Genomic DNA, 24,246 nt, shown 5'->3' with positions numbered 1-24,246 from the left:
ATAAATACAATAAATTACAAAACAATAATAAATAATTTTTTTAAATGCACGTTTAAGTAGCTCTTGGAAACCAGAGAAAAGAAACAAGGCATGAAGGAAGTGCATATCAGATGCTTGCGGGTGGCGGAAGCCGAACCCCTTTGAAACTTGACTATTTCATAAGGGATATTTTTGAGTCCTAGCGTCTAACTGAAGCTGAATTCAAAACAAAAAAAATTCCTTCCAGTAGCACCTTAAAGACCAACTAAGTCAGTTCTTGGTATGAGCTTTCGTGTGCATGCACACTTCTTTGTGCATGCACACGAAAGCTCATACCAATAACTGACTTAGTTGGTCTTTAAGGTGCTACTGGAAGGAATTTTTTTGTTTTGACTATGGCAGACCAACACGGCTACCTATCCGTAACTGAAGGTGAATTATTAGCGCTCAGCTGTAAAGACGCCAAGCGCCTCCAGGCAAATTATAGCCACTTCAGAGTAGGCGGGGTCAAGCGGCGCGAGGGAGTTCCGCCAATGAACAGCCGAGAAGTAGCGAATGCCATAACACCTGGGCTTCCATTGGCCGAAATTCCAGCTCCTCCTCAGATCTGACTCGAGGATTTTGATTGGGCGAAAACCGAAAAAAACCACACGCCGGGCAGTACGCTCACTCGTGACTGGGCGTAGTCGACAGCTGTTCCCCAGCAGCCAATGGGGAGAGGGGTTGTTGCAGGGTGCCAAGATGGCGGCGCGCTGCTTTCTGTCAGGGAGAAGAGGGGCAGGGATGGAGTGAGGGCCGCGGCGCTCGGCTTTGGGGTGGGGGTGGGGAATAACGGTCGGGGTCCCCGGTCTGGCTCTGGGCGTCCTTGCGCTCGAGGCCGCGGCGGCGGCGGGGGCTCTCGCTTTCCGGGTGAAAAAGGCTATGAGGTGACGGGAAGATGGCGAGCGACGCGGGTAGGAAGCAATTCTGGAAGCGGAACGCGTCCCGGGTGCCGGGCAGGTGAGCGAGGGCGCGGGTGGAAAAGTTTCTCCCGGGGGGCGGGAGGCTCCCGCTGAGGCGGAAATCTCGAAATGTGACCAGCTTGCCCCTGTTTTCTTGGTTCTCGGTGGGGCTTTGCGCGAAGTAAACATGCCGGCCGGTGTGGCGCTCGCTGTGGGACGGCACAAATTGGCGAAGGGGGGAAAACGGTTGGGGGCTGCTGCCTCTATTGTGGTACAGAGCACGGGCAGGATTTCTGTTAGGGGTGGGGGCAGGTTGCCAGAATTTAGGTCGGGGAGGTGGACCAGGAGTCCCAGTGCCGGATTTGTTGTTGTTTAGTCGTTTAGTCGTGTCCGACTCTTTTGACCCCATGGACCAGAGCACGCCAGGCACTCCTGTCTTCCACTGACTCCTGCAGTTTGGTCAAACTCATGTTCGTAGCTTCGTCCCCTTCTCCTTGTGCCCTCCATCTTTCCCAACATCAGGGTCTTTTCCAGGGAGTCTTCTCTTCTCATGAGGTGGCCAAAGTATTGGAGCCTCAGCTTCACGATCTGTCCTTCCAGTGAGCACTCAGGGCTGATTTCCTTCAGAATGGATAGGTTTGATCTATCCATATAGATCAGGTATAGAAGTGTTTGGATTTGATATCCCGCTTTATCACTACCCAAAGGAGTCTCAAAGCGGCTAACATTCTCCTATCCCTTCCTCCCCCACAACAAACACTCTGTGAGGTGAGTGGGGCTGAGAGACTTTAGAGAAGTGTGACTAGCCCAGGGTCACCCAGCAGCTGCAGGTGGAGGAGCGGAGACGCAAACCCGGTTCACCAGATTATGAGTCCACCACTCTTAGCCACTACACCACACTGTAAGGATCTGGCAATGTGTGGCTTCCCAAATGAAATGCCTCATCTGGTCTGCATATACAGTTTGGTGGGTTAGATCAGGAGTTTCCTCTAGAAATCAGGCTTGCTGACTTCCACCGCTATCCCTGCCCATTTGTTGTTGTTGTTGACTAGTCATTTAGTCGTGTCCGACTCTTCGTGACCCCGTGGACCAGAGCACTTCAGGCACTCCTGTCTTCCACTGCCTCCCGCAGTTTGGTCAAACTCATACTGGTAGCTTCGAGAACACTGTCCAACCATCTCGTCCTCTGTCGTCCCCTTCTCCTTGTGCCCTCCATCTTTCCCAACATCAGGGTCTTTTCCAGGGAGTCTTCTCTTCTCGTGAGGTGGCCAAAGTATTGGAGCCTCAGCTTCAGGATCTGTCCTTCCAGTGAGCACTCAGGGCTGATTTCCTTCAGAATGGATAGTTTTGAATGGATAAGCTCTGCTTGTTGTTGTTTAGTCGTTTAGTCATGTCCGACTCTTCGTGACCCCCTGGACCAGAGCACGCCAGGCACTTCTGTCTTCCACTGCCTCCCGCAGTTTGGTCAAACTCATGCTAGTAGATTCGAGAACACTGGTACCACCTGACCTTCTTACGCCTCTGCAGCCCAGGACTTCCAGACACACTGCCCAGACTAGCAACCCAGGGAGGTTACTTTGGTGCTACTAATGCAATGGTTTGACTTCACCCCCAGAGGCACACTGTCTCTTGAGACAGATGCATGGCAATGCTATTGCAATTAAAAGGCCTGTGATGAATCAGAAATTTGAAGTATATTAGAATGGATATTGTGAAAAAGAAGAATGAGTGAAGAAATAGAGGTGGCAGGGAGCATATGAAATTAAGTGTGGGGATACATTTTTAAGGTTCAAAGGAGTCTTTTAGTGAGTTCTTCTAATGCAAAGACTAGGAATGTGGAACAAAGACAAATACCTTGCTTTGTTGTTGTTTAGTTGTGCCCGACTCTTCTTGAACCCATGGACCAGAGCACGCCAGGCACTCCTGTCTTCCACTGCCTCCCGCAGTTTGGTCAAACTCATGCTGGTAGCTTTGAGAAAACTGTCCAACCATCTTGTCCTCTGTCATCCCCGTCTCCTTGTAGCCTCAGTCTTTCCCAACGTCAGGGTCTGTTCCAGGGAGTTTTCTCATGAGGTGGCCAAAGTATTGGAGCCTCAGCTTCAGGATCTGTCCTTCCAGTGAGTACTCAGGGCTGATTTCCTTCAGAATGGAGAGGGTTGATCTTCTTGCAGTCCATGGGACTCTCAAGAGTCTCCTCCAGCACCATAATTCAAAAGCATCAATTCTTTGGCGATCAGCCTTCGTTATGGTCCAGCTCTCACTTCTATACATCACTACTGGGAAAACCATAGCTTTAACTATACGGACCTTTGTTGGCAAGGTGATGTCTCTGCTTTTTAGGATGCTGCCTAGGTTTGTCATTGCTTTACGTATAAGCTAAACAAGCCATAGCTTAGGGCCCCACTCTCTTGCCCCCCCCCTGAAGCATCTGTATCCCGAGGTATGCCTGTACAATTAAGAAGTATATTAATAGTGAAATAATTTTGGTAGGGAAACGTAATTTCTGACTTTTTTTTTCTTTTTTCTTTTTTGCTTAGAGTTACTTATAGCATTCAGTGCTTGGGTCTCTCTTCTGATATGGTTCCTAGCTAGAAGAGGTGAAACTATTTACAATGGTTCACCTTTATGTTAGTGAGAAGGACGCTGTACCTGTTGAGTTTGTGTGTCTCATGTATCTGTTAAGGATATGTGGACTCTGCCATAAACAAATGTGAGAGTTCAACAATGGGAGTCTTTTGATAGCAAGAAAATCTGCTGAGGTGCCCATGTGCATTTCATTGACAGTAAAGAATGTGATGCCAGAATAGGACAACAAATACCCATTGGAGAAATTGAGGCGGTGAGTTTGCTTTGAACAGTATGAATTACAGTACAGTATGTTCAAGGCTGTTGTATGGGTTTCTCTACCTCTTAAAAGTAGCATAGTTAGTAGAATGTCTACCATTTATGGAATCCCTTTCCTCCCAGGTCTTGGCGCTGGCCATTATCTTATTTCAGCTCAACTTTAAAACACGTTTATTTGCCCAGGCATTTGTAGGGTGCTATTTTTTTCCAGCCTAAGGGATGCTCTGCAGCCTTATGGATATTTTATGATTGTACATATTGTAGACTGTTTCTCTGTGGTTTTATGAACTGTTTTGTTTCAACTTGTTTAATCTTTGTTGCAACCTGCCTTGGGATTGTTAGATGAAGGGTTGGCTAGAAACATTTCAAATAAACACATGCATTATAGTGTTGCAAACAGCAGATGTTGATGACTACAACAGAAAAGAATGTTCAGATTGCTGGGATGGGGGAGCACATCTCATTACCTTTTGTGATGGCCTGTTGACAACTGCCTTTAGAAGGTAATAGGCATTATTTGGCTAAAATTAAGAAGACAGAGCTTGTGGATTTCATTAATAATTTGAATAGCTACTGGAACTTTTGTTCCCATAGTAAAGCCCTCTGTACTTAGCTAGAGCAGGGTGAGAATATTTGGCTGAGGTGGTTTCGAATGCTAGTCTAGGTTAAAATGGTGGGGATTTTTGAAAGGTTTATGGGGTGTTAGGAGAGGGATAGTACCTCTGGTGGGGACATATCATGCTCTTCTGAGGTAGTTTGTCCACCTTTGGTCCCCACCCTGCTCAGATCTCACCTGTGACTCCTAGAAGCTGTCAGCATGTGACAGCAGCAGGAACAGCTTTGACTGGTCGGCTAGGCTAAACCAGGTGAAAGTAGCCGATGGGTCTCATACCATTGGTGAGTTAGGGACTTCCTCTGCATGCGAAGCCAGAGTCTGGTGGATTGAGCAGACAAGACCAATAGTGGGTCCAATGGTCAAGAAGGTGGTTTCAGCACGTGCTGTCAAGGGAAGTGAGGAGCAGATGGGGTTCGTCAACCTGGGTAGGTAGCCAACCTAGGAGAAGGAAAACTCTGATCCTAAACCTCCGTTGCCTTGCGGGATATCTTTGGGAGAAGAAAAGGCTAAGACTTAAACCCTACACAAATCCAGAGTGGAGTCCCTAAGACAGTTGGATAGCACCTTGTACTGTACAAGTACAAGGCAACTCTGGCAACTACTGCAGCTAAACTAGTGCCAAACATATTTCTTCTTTCTATTGGACCACATCAGCGAGACTAAGAGGGCAGTCTTGATGTCTAGGCAACCCAGGATCTCCATACACACTGCCTAGGTTTGCACCTTGGGGAGATCTCTTTAGTGCTGCTAACACAGCGGTTTTACTTTACCCCTCCGCTGTCTCTTGAGACAGATGGATTCCAATGCAATGATAACGACACATGTTGATTATCAGACATGACTGTGGAATAGATTACCATTCTCTGGTTCCCTATAGATTTTACTAACCTGAAATAGAATCTTCATTTCATTCATAAGAATATATTGAAAAGGAAATCTTTTGAACATGCTATTTTACACGACTAATCTTAAATTATATTGGGGATATATACTGAAAATTCCATAATACTTTGGAACTGGACAGATTTCTTGTATGTGTGAGAGAGACTGTCGCAGTGGGTAGTGCTGGTGGGAATGTTGCATATCCCCACTGCGACAGTCTGTAACAACTGTAACAGCACTTAATAGTCTACAGTTGTTATACCTTTTACTTGGCTTCTCCACCCACATCTCCCAGTCATTGACTTTCTTGCACAACCTCTCCCTGGCAGCATCCACTGAATCAGGTTATGGTATATGAATATGCAAGTGATATATTAAAATTCACTATAGATACTTACATAGTATTTCTATATCTAATCTTGAAGAATGTGGTATGGTGTGTGATACTAGAGAAGGAAATGTGGACAGTACCACATGTAGGAAGTTCTACACTACAATATATGCAATACTTGTAAAAACAAACTGTAGATTTATTTGTTTCACAATTAGCCTACTAGGATGCAATTTCTTAGTAATGCAATATTCAAGATTAGTGAGTGCTTATGACTTCTAAGATGGTATATAATTCCAGCATTTAAAACTTTGATGAAAAGGGGTGTGATGGAGATAAGTCCTTGAAGTATTAATTCTAGTCTACACTATAATAATAATAATAATTTTTTATTTATACCCCGCCCTCCCCAGCCAAGGCCGGGCTCAGAGCGGCTTACAAGCAATAATAAAAACAAGATGAATGATTACAAACTTAAAAACAAAAATAAAACACAACAATTAAAATAATGGAACATTAAAATATTAAAATGTAGCCTCACCACAGGAGGAGAAGGAAAAGAAGGGGAAAAGAGAGAGAGAGAGAGAGGGGGGGGGGGAGGGAGGGAATCAAACTGGCTCCAAGCCAAAGGCCAGGCGGAACAACTCTGTCTTACAGGCCCTGCGGAAAGAAATCAGATCCTGCAGGGCCCTGGTCTCATGAGGCAGAGCGTTCCACCAGGCCGGAGCCAGAGTTGAAAAGGCCCTGGCTCTGGTTGAAGCCAATCTAACTTCTTTAGGGCCCGGGACCACTAGGGTGTTGTTATTTATGGACCTTGAGGCTCTCCGTGGGGCATATCCACGGAGCTGAGCTAAATTATATCCCAATTTAGCCTGGGAGGCTGTCCTCCCCCCAAAGCCCCACCCAACTGCTAGTAAGTTGCATTCAAGTATTTTGAGTTGGGTGCTTTCTATTTCAATACTACTTTAAGCAAGGCACTTAAAACATCACAAAAATGAAATTAAGGCATATTGAAGTTGACTCTTGTGTTTTTTTATATATATAATGGCCGTGCATGATTTTTCAGGAGAATTCTCCTGGAAACATCATAGATGTGCAAGACGTGCAGTGACCAAATGTGGCTTTTGACTATTATTAGGCTAGTTGGGTTTGCTTCACTTGGTCCTGGTCTACCTAGTTATTTGATAAAAACCAATCCATTAAATTTTGCAAGTAAAGCATTAGTGTGGTACATTGTGAAATATTCCCTATAGTTAAAAGAAATAAGTCCAGGTGAAATGATGATTTGGGCTGAAGCGGTAGCAAATTTCAGTTTGGTAGGGCCTCATCCTTGTTACTTACACAGTATTTTAAACAGCATTAATGCAGCAGTAGGTGAATCTCTACCTATTGTGTGATCATCAGCTCAAAGGTCTATCTAGTGCTTTTCAGTACAGAATAGTTTAACAAGCTTGTTGTTGCTGAAAGCATTTTAATGTGGAGAGGGCTGACATTGTTGTCTTGCTTATCTGATAATGTTAGGGTTTTGCCTGCGATCGGACACCTACTACACCACTTCTCTTGGCCATGCTGACTGGGGCTGATTGGAGATGTAGTCTTAACAACCTACAAGGGTCTTGGTTTCCCTGTCTCTGATGAGTGTTTGCAGGTGCTTTCAGTATAGCTATGATCCAAATCTTAAAAGGATGTACAGAAGGTGACCATTTTATGCATGTCCAATTGACACTGTTCCCATTTTGGCAGATGGGGGCAGGGCAAACTTATAAGGGCCAGGAATGGAAACTCTGCATGAAATGGTTGCCCCTGTATGTTTATTGTCTTAAGCTGGATGGCCTCATCTGTTTATATAAAATACATTTCTGTTAAAGAGTGCAGCATATCCCTTCCTACCAATGTATGGTTTAGTTTAACTGGAGTACTGTTTATAAATAGTATAAATTTATAGTATAAGACTTCTTATTGTATAAGAGAAGTCTTGAGTTATTTTTGAAGCCTGCTAAACATGTAAATAGGTGTTGGATTATGCTGTAATTGTAATAAACTTTCTTTTTTCCTTTTTAGTATTCAACATGTATACGGAGCTCAGCATCCTCCTTTTGATCCACTGTTGCACGGAACGTAAGTTTTTTTCTTTTTCAAAGCAGATAAAGGGCTTAAATCTTCTCAGTATCTAATCTTTTGTTGAAGTCGATGCTTTAGTCATCTTCTCTTTCTGCTTCTGACCATATTGCTCCCTTCGTTCCTGCTTTCCACTGGCTTTTTGAATTTTATTGCTAAACATTTAATTACTTTGGCTTAGCTTGAAAGTCCCTTCACTTTATGGAATAAGCTAATCAGTTTGTAATGCTGTATTCTGTTAAGTAATTTTAATTTAAGCAACTGTGTTTCTTTACTATTGACAACTGTTGCCAATATTAGGGCAACTTATTTTCATTTTTCAAAGCATTTGACTCTGTTTCAGCTGGTTTTATTAATTGTGTTCATATTACAGATTTGCAAACAATGTTTTAACATTTCTTGGACCAATGCTATATTATATTTGGGAGTGGTAATTATTTTTCCTTATGTCAAACTAATATTTTAAGTTTTGTGCTTTGTCGATGTTTTATCAAGGGCTGCTTATTATTTATTTGTTTAATTTAAGAATATTTTTAATAGAGCTTTTATGTCCCAGTTTAGGCTGGGAGGCTGTCCCCCCCCAAGCCCCCCCAGGTGCCATCATACATGATGTCAGGTTTGAGGCAGGTAAATATGTGGATGCAAGGAAATGAATAAGAGTTTAAAGTGTGCTCCTATTGTTGGCAAGTGGGCTGTCCTGTCAGCTCTGATCAGTGCTGACAGTGAGCCCTTTTGAAGGTGCTGGTTTACAGGTGTGGTTTGGATTCAAACTGTTCTTGCAAACATACATCTTTTCTTTGTGGACTTGCTTTGCTAGTCTGCAAAGGAAAGCTATCCTTTTGCAGGCCTGGTTTGAATCCAAACTGTGCCTGCAAGTTGACAAAGTGGGTTGTCGTCACTTTTGAAGTTGTTATTTGACAGCTTAATGATGTCGGGGGACAGACAGGTGAGTTGCCCCACGGACCTGTCAAAATGGCTTATGGAGCCCTCAAGCTGAAAAAGGTTCCCCATCCCTCACTTAAACCAAGAAATGTCTTCTATATTGTGCATTCATTAACAATGAGCAAGCCTAATGTTTCCCGTTGTTGTAAAAAGGTAAAGGTACCCCTGCCCGTACGGGCCAGTCTTGACAGACTCTAGGGTTGTGCGCCCATCTCACTCTATAGGCCGGGGGGCCAGCGCTGTCCGCAGACACTTCCGGGTCACGTGGCCAGCGTGACAAGCTGCATCTGGCAAGCCAGCGCAGCACACAGAACGCCGTTTACCTTCCCGCTGGTAAGCGGTCCCTATTTATCTACTTGCACCCGGGGTGCTTTTGAACTGCTAGGTTGGCAGGCGCTGGGACCGAGCAACGGGAGCGCACCCCGCCGTGGAGATTCGAACCGCCGACCTTTCGATCGGCAAGTCCTAGGTGCTGAGGCTTTAACCCACAGCGCCACCCGTGTCCCATCCCGTTGTTGTACAGACCTCTTAAAGAAGCTCTGGCCATTTGGGAGCACGTTAGCTGCCTTCTCAGTTTCCTTTGTGTGAGGGTCTCTTATACTACAAGTTCACTGGATATACGTGAAGCAATATAGATACACTTCCATCTGTATTTACATTGCAGTCTTAATTCCTACCCAGAAGTTTCACTGTGACATCTTGATTGGTGATGGTAATAGGAAATAGCCCCCCCCCCCGTCTTACTTGTAAGAAATACCATGTATGGTCTCAACAGTGGCAGGAGAGAAGTTTTTCCTCCTGTAGAGCTAATACAACAAAATAATTTTGTTTCATTGATAATGCTATTCAGCCCTGGATCGCCTACCAGATTTTTAAATTGGTCCCTTTTGCTTCTCCGATCTTTCGTATCGCTACGGCTTTCCTTCTTGCACAGGCAAACTAGCTTAAGCAGATATGAAGTGAGAAATAGCAGGAGGTGAATTATTTGAGAGGCTTGCTTTCTGTCGGCTGAAGGAGAACCAATTTATGAGCTGGCAAAAGGATGCAAACTGTAAATGTCAAGTCTGGAGGAACTGAACTAGAGTATGGATTTTATCGCTCCCTGTTCATACTACTATTATTTCTGGAATTGGAGTAGTTTGGCAGTGCAGCTGTAATGTGCTGATCTCTTAACCATTTTTAATACATTGGGATTAGTTATTTTCCTCCCCCGCCCCGTGGTGTGAATTCTCCCTCTTTCCTCTGCCCAGTTTAACAGGAGTCACTGTCACGTATAGCTGCACTCGCTATGGTTGATGGTTACCAAGCTTTGAAAACAGTTTGTACACCCTAGTTAGATTAATCATACTTGTTCACATACTGATGGTAAGCCATAGTTGAGACTGGGAAGGTTGGTGAAATCTCCCGAGGAGCTAAGAGAGTGGCAGTATTATTTTGACACAACGTCAGGCAATCTCTTGAGACTACTCTGTGAATATAATACCGTTTATCAACCTTGTTGGGTAGTGACCTGGATGGTCAAGATTTTTACGTGTTGCATTAGGTCTGTGAATGATAAAAAAAATGCAAGTATTATATTGGGTTTGTAAATGACCACTTGTCTAGTGATGAGGAAAACAAGCTTTATAAAAGTTATTTTGAATTAGGTAACTTTCTGACAAAGGTATCTCTGGCAGATTAGCTTAAAAAAATTACAGACCTGTTTGTGGAGCTGAAACACACCATCTGTTTTTTTAACCATTTGTGAAACGTGCAATGTGGTTCCTACCTCTTTATTTTAGTACTCTGTAATTAATAAGTTGTCACAAAGGACAATGAAGAATCTGAACAAGCTAGGAATTGTATATTGTTGTATAATCTTGCTCTCTCCCCGCCATCATGATGCTACGATTTTACATTGTCTCTCTGATTCAGTGTCTGTAGTATAGGCATATAAAAGGTGCATGGTAACCTTCTGTATAACAATAGTTTGCACCTCATGGAAAGTCTTTACTTCACTGGGATATTTTCTTAAACATAAACTGTGGTTCTGCCTTCCCATACCCAAAAGTGAGTGTGCCTTCTACTATTTGAAGAAGAAGAAAATGTTTCCTGACGAGCAGCAATAATAATTTGTATGTCTATCAAACATGACAACACAGTGTAAAAGAAATGATTCTTTAAACCTACTTGTTTCAGTGCTGCTTAAGATTTGTATTTTAAGGCAATTAAATTAGGCAGGTTCCTTAGACTTGACAGTGAAGTTTTCTTCAGCTTGATAAAAGCTAGGAAGATCTTGGAGGCTAAAATAATCAGGACCATTGTGCACACTGTATTCTGCATACAACCCTGCATGGAATGGTAGCTAATCACAGCTTTCTCGCTAGTGTGTCTTTATGATGTCTGCTATTCCCACTTTACTTGTTTAGACTTCTATTTACAGTGCAGTCGTACCTTGGAAGTCGAATGGAATCCATTCCGGAAGTCTGTTTGACTTCCAAAACGTTTGGAAACCAAAGTGCTGCTTCTGATTGGCTGCAGGAAGCTCCTGCAACCAATTGGAAGCCACGGAAACCCCATCAGACATTCGGCTTTCAAAAATAGTTCGCAAACCGGAACAGTCACTTCCAGGTTTGTGGCGTTTGGGAGCCAAAACGTTTGAGAACTAAGCTGTTTGAAAACCAAGGTACGACTGTATTGTGTATGTGTATGCCAAAATTGATGAAGTAGTCCTCACTTATGACTCCTTCCCTTTTTGTAAAACAGAAGTTTTGCCCAGTAATTCCTATGAGATGCAAACTGAAATCTGAAATAGTTGCCTTTAAAACATTACTTGCTAGGCATTTTTTTTTAAAAAAGCATTGCTCCTATGCAGTAGATGACATGGCTCAAATGCACTTTGAATTCAAAAGAAAAGAAGAAGGAATAGGTTTACATGTCTGGAGAAAAATAACCCCTCTTTGTACGAAATCATTTTTTTTTAGCCTTGTGCTACTGTCATGTGCACATTTGGGACATGGTGAGGTTTACTTTGGAGAGAATATGTATGGAAATGGGATGTTGAATAGTCTGAAATAAAATTCAACCAGTAGCTAAACTTTAACAGGATTGCACTTGGTTCTTTGTACTGAGCTAAAGGTGTTTCAAGATAAGCAAGCTAATTCTCTCCTGCAATCTCTGAGGTTCAGACAGTTTCTACGATATTTAAAGGGAATTGCTCACGAGGTCCTTCACCTATCAAAGTAAGCACACACAATGCAAATATGTCATTTAATGTTCAAGACAATGAAACAATATCTTTGAAAGGCTGTATGAAACAATAGGTTTGTGAACGCAGAAGGAAATAAAGGAGTAACAAACACCTTTTGACCTACATACCTTTCTTGGTTTACTTCATAGAATCTGCCCCCCCCCCCTTATTAAACTAGCAAAGCTTTCTCATTTATAAGCCTTAAAACATAAAATTACAAATAACTCTGGGAAGCTTTCCTGTGCGAGTCCCATTGAAATGGACTTGCTCAGCTCAATTAAAATTAATGGGGCTTGCACAGAATTTACCACAGGATTGTGCTTGAAATAAGCAGGAAGTAGCATAATGGGGAGAGGGAGGAGAACTGGGTGGAAAAGAGGGACTGGAGCAACTTTGAGTTTACGTAGATGATCTGGGAAATGGATCAAAATGGATTTCAGTCCTACTCTTGTGTGGCTAGCAGTACTGAGCAGCATTCTGCTCAATCCCTCTTGGATTTGTTGAGCTGTAATGGTAGGCTATTCTGCCCACATTTACTGTCTGTGATTAGTGTAATAGAGAATTTTGGAGGTTTCATTAAATGTTTGTTTTGCAGAAAAATGTTTCGAAGCCCCTCAAGTTTTGGGGTTGTTGTTTTTTGGTGAAAAATTTCTCATAAAAATTGTTCAAGTTAAATGACTTTGGGAAGTGAAGAGTAATTTATTTTGAGTAATTTTTAGGCATGAAAGAATGGTAAGCAGGGAAAGGTCCTGGGTTCAGAATTAGCACGGTGCCAGGCACATTTTGCGCCTAAAGATTCTCCGTTTGCGAGCACCTAAAAATGTCTGGGTGCCATTTTTTTTGCGCCTGGCTGATACTGAAGGATTACTGAAATGCATGTGCTTTAAAGCCTCAAAGTATATGTTAAGGATAGACAATATGTTAAGGAGTTTAACAATAAGGAGGAGAATGTTTTGAAAACTGAAGTGGAGTACCAGTATTTTTATTGTAAACACCAAATTAAACATACATTAACAATTTCTGCTAAAAATGTGATATAACAATGTGTCACTTATGTAAATTGCATATTAGTTCATGCTTATCAAAACAATAAAAAGAGTTGCCAACCTCCCCCCCCAGTTTTGGCACTCACAACCCAGGTTCCAGGAGCCGTTCGGCTGCTAACTTTTCTATTCCACTTTCTAACACTGGAGAGGGCAGTACCACAATGTAAAAGAAATGGATAAGTGAAGGGAGAGGCAGGCTGTGCTTGAAAGTAGCACTTAATATGTGAAAGATGGAAAGTATTTTGTGCAAAGTATCTTCTTGAACAAGCTATTATTTATGAACTGGAAAAATACACACAGAGAAGAAGAAGAGTTTGGATTTGATATCCCACTTTATCACTACCCTAAGGAGTCTCAAAGCAGCTAACAATCTCCTTTGCCTTCCTCCCCCACAACAAACACTCTGTGAGGTGAGTGGGGCTGAGAGACTTCAGAGCCCAAGGTCACCCAGCAGCTGCATGTGGAGGAGCGGAGGCGCGAACCCGGTTCCCCAGATTATGAGGCTACCGCTCTCAACCACTACACCACACAGCGATCCCTTGTCCAAGACCCTTGTCCAAAATATGCCGGGCATTCTTCACAGCATCCCTGCTTTTGAGCAGCAGCTTGAGACCAGCCTCTTCCATTGCTCTTCTAATTTAAAATGCAGAAATATCTTTATAGTTGGAGCTAAAATGGGGTTGTATCCAGCAAAATCCCCCCCATAGTGCAAGGACTTCATTTGCCTGCATGCCCCTGGTGGTCCCCCAATCTGCTTTGGGAGGTTGGGGGAACCCCAGAACAGATTTGAGTGGGTGCAGGGCACATGAGGGAGAGGGAGGGAGAAGAAGTCATGTTGTGCTGATGGAGGGCCTTGCAGTAGGATACAAACCACAGTAACTAGGTATGCCAAATGCTATGGAAAACTGAAAAAGCTGCACATCTAACTAATTTTTGGTTAGCTTCACATTGTTTGCTGATTTCGCAGCTCACTTCTTACCAAGTCTTCTCAGAAATATGTCCCATTGAATTTGGGCCAGTCTTAGTGTAACTTTTTGCTTTAGTTGGAATGCACTACTTCCTTAGTCAGGTAGTATAATAAGCACAGAAGTGCCTGTGCTTGTGTAAAGTGCTGGTTTTTCTTTTAAACAGCTTAAAACCTGGAGCCAAGCCACCAACAACTCCAGTAAAACTGAAGAAAATCAGCACGTTTCAAGAATTCGAAAGCAACACGAGCGACGCTTGGGATGTCGGGGATGACGACGACGAACTCCTGGCGATGGCTGCAGAAAGCCTTAACACAGATGTAGTCATGGAAACAGCTAACAGAGTAATTCAGAATCACAGCAAATTACAAGAACAGCACAAATTGCAGGAGGAACAGGTGGAAAAGGAGCAACCACAGCAGCTTTCAGAACTGCCCTCAGCTGCGTGTGGTGACAGCAGACTGGTTAAATCTGTCAGTGAAAGCAACACATCAAGTTCTGCAGGTATATTAAACCTCAAACTCCATTGGCATTCATTGTTTCTCTAGGTTGAAAGCTGTAGTGTATGCCTTGTTCCAGGATTTCTTGAGGGCTTGGAAGCTTTCACTTCCCTCTTAAGCCAGACAGTAATTGAAAGGGTCATGTTATCCATTCAAAAATAAAAATAATGAGAAGTTGGGAAAATGTGCTAGTAGTTCTTGTACTTTAGACCCTAAATCTACCCCACTAATGTCTATGGGACTAATCCAAATAGTGGCATTTAAGGACCATAACTCAGAAGGGCCATTTAATAGAGAAGTCCCCTTTCCAGTCACCACTTGCTTCGCATGTGATATTCATTCGTAAGGGGTTCTCCATGATTACCTATATGTGTGGGCAAGTTGATGAGGGAGTAGGAGTTCAGACACCAAGCCATGTAGGGCCAAAGCTCAACTCTGCTACAAGTCAGTGTGGACAATGTCTTGGACAAATGTCTTGACTTGGTATAATGCAGCTTTCTGCATATACTATTTAAACTAAGCACCAGCACTTGGTTTGGAGTTCACAAAGCGACTAGAAATCAGTGGAGCTTTCAAGTACTGATGACACACCCAGTTCTCTTTCATAACCTCATAACTGTAATCTTCTTTCTCAAGGCTGTCTTCAAAGGCAGCCCCACAAACAACACATTGTGACAGTCCTAGTTTTGAGGTTATAGGACCATAGATAAGAAAGTGGACAAAGTAAGCTTTTCTACTCTGAACTGCGAACAAGGCGCTCTTGACATGAATACTTGGTAGCAGGCTATGTCATACAAAAACGTCATGCATGACTATATTTATGGAGGCGTTTTTAGTATTTTCATGTAATCCTGAAGAATGAGTCCCGAGTTGTTTTTAAGACACACAAAGCACTGTTTCCTCTTTGTCTTGGAAGGAAAAAATGGGAAACCCTGCTACATCACTGTGAAAGTGTTTAATAGAAGAAAATATTGCAGGAACCATTTAAAACATTACTACTTGAAGTGTGTGTGTTTAATGCCATTCTATATGAATAACCCATCAGTTCTCGGCTGCTTCTTCCCAAACGTGAGATTCTTGGTATTGACATGATGACAGGGAGTTCTATTTTTATAGCTGTTTTGAAGCCACAGTGGATATAACATTTTCTGTCTCTAACCAAACAACTGTTACAAATACTTGTGTCCCAGTATTTTTCTGTTTTAAATTAAAGTTTTACCTTTTCATTTAAAAAGATCGCTTGATGTCTGTTTGCTCCTTTATATACTCTACAGATGGTGCTGATGAAGTTATTTCTGTGCCAAGATCTCAGTCCCTTCCACAAGCCTCCACTGTTACTCTGGTGGGTGGAGTGACAGACCACAGTAGCTCAGGTATCCCTATGCTATCGGAAAGAGAGGCATCACGTTTAGATAAATTCAAGCAACTACTGGCTGGCCCCAACACAAACCTTGGTGAGTACTGCTTAACCATTGGTCTTCAACTGGTGGGTTAGGACAAAGGTCTGGGTTGCGACCTGATCTGAGGTGGGTCACAACAGCAGTGCTGCCACCTTACAAATATAAGGCAAAAAGTAGTGGGTTCTTCAATGCATGTTTTAAGTTGAAGTTGGGTCTTGTGTAGCAAGGTTATCTCTGGCAGTTTGAGCCCTGCTAAAGTGTGATATGTACTTCTCTAGGGATTTAGTTATTTCGTAGGGAACAAAGGTTTTGAGCTTACCGTATTTTTCGCTCTATAGGACGCACTTTCCCCCCTTCAAAAATGAAGGGGAAATGTGTGTGTGTCCTATGGAGCGAAGACGCCATAGACCCGTGACCCTCTCCCGGCTGGAGAGGTGACGCGCAGCTATGGCAGGAGCCTCTATAGCCGCGCGTCACCTCTCCAGCCGGGAGAGCGCGCGCGGGGCTAAAGCAGCCCCCCGCGACCCTCTCCCTGCTGGAGAAGTGGCGCGCGACTATGGCAGCAGCCTTTCCGCTGCTCCCTGACCTGCTCTTTGGGGCTGGTGGTGGGCTTCCCCCCGCCAGCCCCAAAGAGCAGGTCGAAAGGAACCTGAAGCCTGGAGAGCGAGAGGGGTCGGTGCACACCGACCCCTCTCGCTCTCCAGGCTTCCAAGGTAGCTGCCTGAACGCACCTTAAACGGCACCTTGTTTTAGAGCGGGAAAACAAGAGGGGGGAAATTCTCCCCCTCTCTGCACAGCGCCTCCTGCCGCTTCGCTGAAGGGGCGCTGGGCAGAGAGGGGGAGAATTTTTTTTTCTTGTTCTCCCCGCTCTAAAACAAGGTGCGTCCTATTGTCCGGTGCGTCCTATGGTGCGAAAAATACGGTATCTATTTCAGCCTTTCAAGGATTTTAAATTGTTATTCTGTTTTATGGCAGGTCATAATTGGTGTTACAGTGAAATTCCCTTTTTATGTGTTTGGTACTGAACATTGATTTATTCTCTGGTTTCAACTGCACTTATCATGAATGTCCATTTTTACACCATTTCAGCATACATTGTTGGGAACTGTAGTTTTTAAGGGTGCTGGAAATTGTTAGAATACTCTTTTCCTGCTTACAGATCTACAGTTTACAGAGTACTCTGGGAAATAGGGATTGTTGTTAAACATGTTTAAGTTTGTGGTGTGGATGTACCCCATACCCTTTCAACCACCTTGAATTGTGTTTGATTTGAAATCAAATATTCTAGTTTTATAAAGTAGCACTTGATTTCATAACCTGATAAGGACTTTGTTCACGTAAATAAAGGTTTATATTGCACCATTTGTGTTTAAATTGTATAAACTACACAAACTTGTATGCTTTGACTGTTTTGTATAACATCTGCTTCTGTTAAGCAAGGGGAGCAGCAGGGAACTGAAATTGCATTCCTTCCTATTCATTTTATATTTATTCTGGAAAGTGAAAATGTTTAGTTTCTGAGTTGTTGTTTTTCACCCCCCCCCCCCCGACTTTGTTCTGTCACCTTCAATCCTTTTGAAAGCCTGGCAGCTTATCTGTTGGCAACAATTTGAAATCCATGTTCACTTTACAACCAAGTTAAGCCCATGACATCAGTTTCATTTCAGCGTTTTATTCAGTTACCCACAGTTTGTAGCAGCCCCTCTCAAATTCCCCAAGTGATGCCTAGTCTTTTCCCCGATTTCCTTCCTCAGCTCTTTCTAGATCAAATGTAAAGCTGATCACCACTCATGAGCATTAATGAAAATCCAGAGCTAGCTGAAGGAAAAGGAGGACAGTATTTGGCAGCACAAGGACCTTGGAGCAGTCTTTCTCAACCTGGTGGGTCCCCAGATGTTGTTGAACTACAACTCCCATCACCCCTAGCTAACAAGGCCAGAGCTCAGGGATGATGGGAGTTGTAGTCCAACAACATTTGGGGACCCACAGGTTGAGAACCGCTGCCTTGGTGCTGCCCAAGCTCTAGGAACGGAAACTCTAGCTATCTGACAGAAGATATTTTAAAAGCCCTGAAGTCAGTTTGCCATAATAGAGAAAATGGTGAAGACTAGATGAGCTCCTGCTCTGATTTGGGATAGCATGATGGATGGCATCAAAAGCTGCAGAGGGGTGCAGGAAAACCAGTAAGATTGCAGTCTCCCATCAATTCTCTAGTGCAAATCATCCACCAGAGTGACTAAGGCTGTTTTCTGGCACGAATCCAGATAATCAGTATCTCTCCTGTGGAAATTGAACTGGAATTTCACCTCCCAGGATACACAGGCTTGGGGGAGGGGCAGAATCTCGTTTCACTTTCCAGATGCTTCTAAGAAGGGAAGAGGTGGATGCAATTCCTTGTACTTTATGCTGAATTCTGAAAGCTCCCCCTCCAAGAGAAGGGAAAGATGGAAATTGCACTACAAAAAAGGAAGAGCTGCTCGCTGCCTTTCTCCATCCAGTGTTTATCTCTCCCTAATGACTAGATCTTTTTAGTGCCTGAGATTTCTGCTCTTTCTTGCTTTTTCTGTGCCTTGCTGGTCAGAGAACCATAAGTTTCAATAGCGTGTGCTTAGATGGCAAGTGTCAGGCTTGGTGGGCTGTCTCTAAAATGCAGCAAATACCGTTAAGCCAGCTCTAATATGCCGTCAGCTTTCCTACCTCACTCTTGAATGACAGATACTTTGTAAAACCATTAGGCACCTTATGTACAGTGGTACCTCGCAAGACGAATGCCTCGTAAGACGAAAAACGCGCAAGATGAAAGGGTTTTTCGTTTTTTGAGTTGCTTCGCAAGACGATTCTCCCTATGGGCTTGCTTCGCAAGATGAAAACGTCTTGCGAGTTTGTTTCCTTTTTCTTACAACCGTTAATACCCAGGGAATCCGCGCTCCGCAAGACGAAAAAATCGCAAGACAAAACAACTCGCAGAACGAATTAATTTCGTCTTGCGAGGCACCACTGTACAAGAAGTGTGATCACGGGAATTGCAACAGTGAAATGTCTTTATACCTCTCAATAATGAGACTCAATTGTTGAGAGATTTGGCCAGGTTACAGACAAATTTGGAGCTTGCTTAATTTTTAGAATTAAATTAAATTTATTTTTTTCAAGAATGTGGCATTAGGCTTTCCGGGCATTTTTTAATTGCTGGGGACTTGTCTCATCAATTGAGAGAAAGCAAGAGTCTTCAAATCTTGTCTATCTCTTGTCACCAAACACAACCTTTTGGTTACTATGAGCTTACCATTCCTGTTCCGTGCAACTGTGTGGAAGTTCAAGTCCTGCTGTGTTCAGTTGGGTTTCTCCCAGGATGGTATATGTAGGATTTATATCTTGATTCCTGATGTGCTATATAGTGGTTTGACTTCACCCCTAGAGGTGCACTCCATTGTCTCTCAAGACGGATGCCAACCAACCAACACCAGTGCAGGAAGTACAGTGGTACCTCTGGTTATGAATGCTTCAGGTTATAAGCTCTGCTAACCTGGAGGTACAGTGGTGCCCCGCAAGACGAATGCCTCGCAAGACGGAAAACCCGCTAGACGAAAGGGTTTTCCGTTTTGGAGGTCCTTCGCAAAACGAATTTCCTATGGGCTTGCTTTGCAAGACGAAAATGTATTGCGAGTTCCTGCAGGGTTTTTTTCCTCCACCCCCCTTTTCCCCAAGCCGCTAAGCCGCATATCAGCTGAGCCGCTAAGCCGCTTAACAGCTGATCCGCTAAGCCGCTTATCAGCTGATCCGCTAAGCCGCTTAACAGCTGATCTGCCAAGCCGCTAAGCCGCTTATCAGCTGATCCGCTAAGCCGCTAACAGCGCTAATCCGCTAATGGGCTTGCTTCGCAAGACAAAAAAAACTGCAAGACGAAGAGACTCGCGGAAGGAACGGATTCTTTTCGTCTTGCGAGGCACCACTGTAGCTACTTGTGGCTGCAAACTTTGCCCCAGGATGCGAATGGAAATTACGTGCCAAAGGCGCGTTCCCCATTAGCAAAAGCATGCCTCAGGATAAGAACGGTTTCAGCTTAAGAACGGACCTCAGGAACAAATTAAGTTCGTAACCAGAGGTATCACTGTAAAGGGCACTCATCTGATGTAATCTTTCAGCTTCAGAAGTTTGGAGTTGGGGGAGGGAAGTGGGGTGTCATTTTGGCAGTGGGTAGCTGAGGAGCATCTTGGTTGGTTGCCTGCTGCCAAAACGGCTAGCACCATTCTTCCTCTTTGGCAAGGGGGATGAGTAAAAACGTTAGTGAAAAGCATTGCATTTTTAAAATACTCAGTACAAGCTGGTACTAAAGGAGCTATAAATGTTTCCAGAGGGGAAAAAAACCCTGTATAGGAAGGAAGTTTTATGAAGTACAATTGCTATGCAGATCAACACTTATTTCTACAGCTCTCATTTGCCCTTTTGACCACCCACATTAAAATTCTCTCTTAATGATCTTCTAAACATTCTGTGCTTCCTTTCACTTAAGCTCTTATGCAGTTATTTTCTGTTTCTTTCACATCTCCACCTCATCTATTTCACTATTAAATTTTCCAACTTTCTGCCCTAGTTAGCTAATCTAGCTTGCTTTTTTGTCTAGATTTCTTTCTGAACAGGTTAACTCCTTCAGCACACTTGTATTTGACTTACCAGTTTCTGTATGCATTCAACTGACACTTTTGCTTCATTGAAGATTAAGGGCTTTATTTGCTAGGATTTTTTTTTTTAATGAAGCACCTAACAGAGCTATTACTCTTAAAAAAAATGCTTGCAGTCGTTTCCATAGTGATATCAAGCCTTTTTATAAAAGCCATTTTCTGTATGTGCTGTTTGGCTTCCCAGATGCTGTTGGGGGAGCTGGAGTTCCATGAATCTATTGTCTTGGAAGAATATTCTAGTTCTTTATAGTTAAATTATGCTAGGATTCTTTTTAATAAGGATGTGAAGCTTATAAATCTAGTTTATCATGTCTATCATTTAATTGTTCATGCAAACCGTTACTTCATGTAGCGATTTGCATTCATCTTGCTGAATTAACTGTTTGATGTCGCAGGATGGATAATGCATGTGCAGGAATTGTGGGGACCCTTAAAATTATGATTCTAGAAATATGATACTTAAAGGGAAGTGATAGAAGAATGGATATTGGTTTTGAACACAATACTGCATTGAGTTATGTGTGTGATTTCAAGGAGACCCACAATCTGGCAGTACCCATTAGTTTGAAGCTGGGTGGCCCTATAATTTATAATAGAGAGAGATGTTCTGCCATGCAACTGTGTGGTATAGTTCTATGAATCAAATTGCTGTTAGGTAATATGGTATTTGTTTCAGCATAAATCTGCCACAGACTAAATGAGGATTGTGTTGTAGAAACACATAATTGACATATCTGGTTCAGCCATTTTTAGCTAGATATGCAAGCCCCAATGAATTCAGTTGGATTTCAGGAATGTGTAGGTTTTGCCCCCTTCCCTGAAAACCTGTTGGAGCCTGCCTAGTTTATCTATTAGCTCCGGCTGTTGAAAATTCCTATGGTCTGTTTCCTGCAGCTCCCCCAATAAGGAGAGGTTGGAGAAGTTTAAAGTATTGGCTTACTTGTCATCTTTCCCTGCCCTTCCAGGAAAAACAGGGATTCCTGTGTAAGAGGAGCAGGAATAGGTTCTTGTCTGGGAGAAGGAGTTAAACTATTTGCTTCCACAAGAGGTAGTAATGGCTACCAGCTTGGATTTCTTTAAAAGATGATTTGACAAATTCATGGAGGACAAGCCTAATGGCTATGCTGTACCTCCACTATTGAAGCAAGTGTGCTTCTGAACACCCTTTGTTTGGAGTTTCAGGTGTGGAGAACGCTGTTGTGGTCAGATCCTGCTATTGTATTTCCCATAGGCATTTGATTGGTAACAGTGAGAACAGGATGCTGGACTAGATGGGACTTTGGGTTTATCCAGCAGGGCTCTTATGGCTTGTGTTGAGGCCTGTAGTGCTAGGGCAAAATTGACTGCCATTTCTAATTAGCGATTTCAGCCGGGCAACCTAAAATAGCTTAGTGTGGACAGCAAAATGCTCAGTGGGCACTGAATGCTTGGCTGATGGTTGGTGGAAATTGGGGCAAGGGAAATCGAGTGGAGTATTCCTGGAAGAAGGCATCTGTGGGTGGGTGGCACCCTGAATGGGAACAGTTGCACAGCAACATTTATGGGTCCAACTTGATGACTAATGGCCACTGTTACACAAATTCATAGAAGACATGTCTAAATGCCTCTTTGTAGCTATTCAAGGTAGTGGCCATCACTACATTGATTGTGTGAAGCTATTTTCCTGTGTGAATTTGCTTCATCTGTCTGCCACAAATCTCTTCTATCATCAGTTTTATAGAACGACCCTTAGTATTATGGGACAGAGTAAAATGTTTCTCTCCATCTGCTTTAGATGTACTGTGCATTGCTTTTGTTAAAACACTTGGGTAAAGACATTTCAGTCTAATGGCTACATCAGGATATTCTTTGTGATACCTTAATGTTCCCTATCCCTACACTCAAAAGTAATTTCTCTCCCACCCCCTTGATGTTGCTTAGAGACCCTGGGCTCATTAAATTTTTTGGGTCTAAAGCAAAAAAAGGGAGAGGGAAAACACATTGGTCATTGCTGTTGTCTCCCTTTTAAGAGGAAAAACAGATTGTGGATGAAGTCTGGGTTTTTCGTTAAAACAACTGGAGTACTTCTCTCCCTGGCAGCTGGAGGAAGAGTTACTCCTACCAATGGAATTTTTCTCGCAAAAAGAAAATGAGCTGCTATATACCTCACAAGTGCCCTTATTGTCAGAGAACATCCCTGTAAGATTTCTTGACATTTTCCATCATCACTTTCATCATTATATATTTTTCTCCATTAGCCTCTCAAACTAACATCCTAACTGTCCTGTTACTTTAATGGCTATCACTTGTTTTTCTAGCTTTTCAGGTTTGCTTCTGTATGGTAAAATAAATCTGCTTGGTTCCAGAAACTCCCCATGGAAAACGGACCTGTAGGACAGCCCACTTCTGCAAAGACCAATTAAATTCCCATCACATAAAAGAGCTAGGGCCCTTCCATTTCAAGGTTGTGATGACATGGCTCAAAGAGCCCTCTGATTTTCAAGCTTTTTTGAAAAGGTTTGTTGTTGTAGGAGAGATGGCAGACTGCCATTGTATCCATGTGCATATTAGTCCCAGAACAAAGGACCAGGGCACTTATTGAGTGGCCAGCTATTTCCAACTGGAAAGTCTCTTGAATTTCTGTCCTTTTTAATAGACATTGTCTGGCAGGGAGAATGAATGCCACCTTTGGAATGGGTGAAGCCTGTATTGGATCTGACTATGCAATGCAAGGCCAATTGGAGAAGATGACATGTTATGGGGGTTTTCATTGCTCATTCAAAAGAGGGGAGTTTGAAACAAATGCTGAACAATTACAGTGGTACCTCAGTTTACGAACTTAATCCGTTCCGGAAGTGCATTCTTAAACCAAAACCATTCTTAAACCGAGGTGCGCTTTCCCTAATGAGGCCTCCCACCGCCTGTGCCCTTGCACTGTTCAGATTCCATTCTTAGACAGAGGTAAAGTTCTCAAACCAAGACACTATTTCCGGTTTGGCAAGTTTGTAAACTAAATCGTTCTTAAACTGGACTGTTCTTAAACCGAGGTACCACTGTTATTGGAATCTTAAAATTGGGGGCATGCCACTCCTTACAGGGCATGATATTAAGAATGAGGAAATCCTACTTAAAGTACTTACAGAATGTTCAGAATTGACTTAACAGGATGGGGGTGGGTAAGGTTTTACGCTTCTGCTGTTTAATACCATGCTGCTCAGCAAAGGAAATTAAATACTCTGATATATCAGCAGCTAAACGGTTGAACATTTCGTATGTGCCTTAGGAAACTTGAGCATATCATATTAAATGGAACAGATTCTCGACCAAGGGTTCTCAACCATTTGGGTTTTATGGATACATTGGGAATTTTGAGAGTGTTGTGGGTACCATCACAAAATGCACAGTGTGGTGTGTGGCCTGTCCAAAAGTGGTGGGGCGTTGCCAGGCTATTTATTCTAAATATGACAGCAAACTAACTCAACCAGTGGTTGTAACACATTTCCCCAGCCTTTTGTGATGCTTGATACAAGGCAAATTGGAGAGGATGGGGTTTTACTCTGTTTCTTGGGCAGGTTACTTGAGTACAATGCAATAAACCTTACCCACCCAGGTCATCCCAATTTAACTTCAAATAATTTGCACTGCATCCAAGATCAATATCCAACTGGCAGGCAGTTTTTTGGGGGGAGGTTGCTGAACCTCTTATGTGATCTGTGCCATTTGGCTGCCATCTTGGATCCTCCCCATTTGTAATGCAAGCACTGTTCCCTGTCAGATTAGCACATCTGAGGGAAT

The 24,246-nt window shown here is 43.1% G+C and overlaps 1 protein-coding gene and 1 long non-coding RNA gene across 2 annotated transcripts in view; one reads left to right on the top strand and one right to left on the bottom strand.

Annotated features, from left to right (window-relative positions):
• The window catches only part of LOC310826606, a 230,649-nt gene that overhangs the window by 93,513 nt on the left and 112,890 nt on the right, over positions 1-24,246 (bottom strand). The gene's annotated exons all lie outside the window — the stretch shown is intronic.
• The window catches only part of TBC1D22A (TBC1 domain family member 22A), a 118,301-nt gene continuing 94,724 nt past the window's right edge, over positions 670-24,246 (top strand). Inside the window, exons 1-4 of the mRNA XM_083701553.1 lie at positions 670-978; positions 7,655-7,711; positions 14,060-14,397; positions 15,668-15,847. Of these exons, the coding sequence (XP_083557679.1) occupies positions 917-978; positions 7,655-7,711; positions 14,060-14,397; positions 15,668-15,847 (637 nt within the window). The 5' untranslated portion in view covers positions 670-916. The remainder of the gene's footprint in view (positions 979-7,654; positions 7,712-14,059; positions 14,398-15,667; positions 15,848-24,246) is intronic.

Source organism: Podarcis gaigeae (genome assembly GCF_964106915.1).
Source record: "Podarcis gaigeae genome assembly, chromosome: 10".
Taxonomy (NCBI): Eukaryota; Metazoa; Chordata; class Lepidosauria; order Squamata; family Lacertidae; genus Podarcis; species Podarcis gaigeae.
This window is presented reverse-complemented; position numbering and strand designations above follow the sequence as displayed.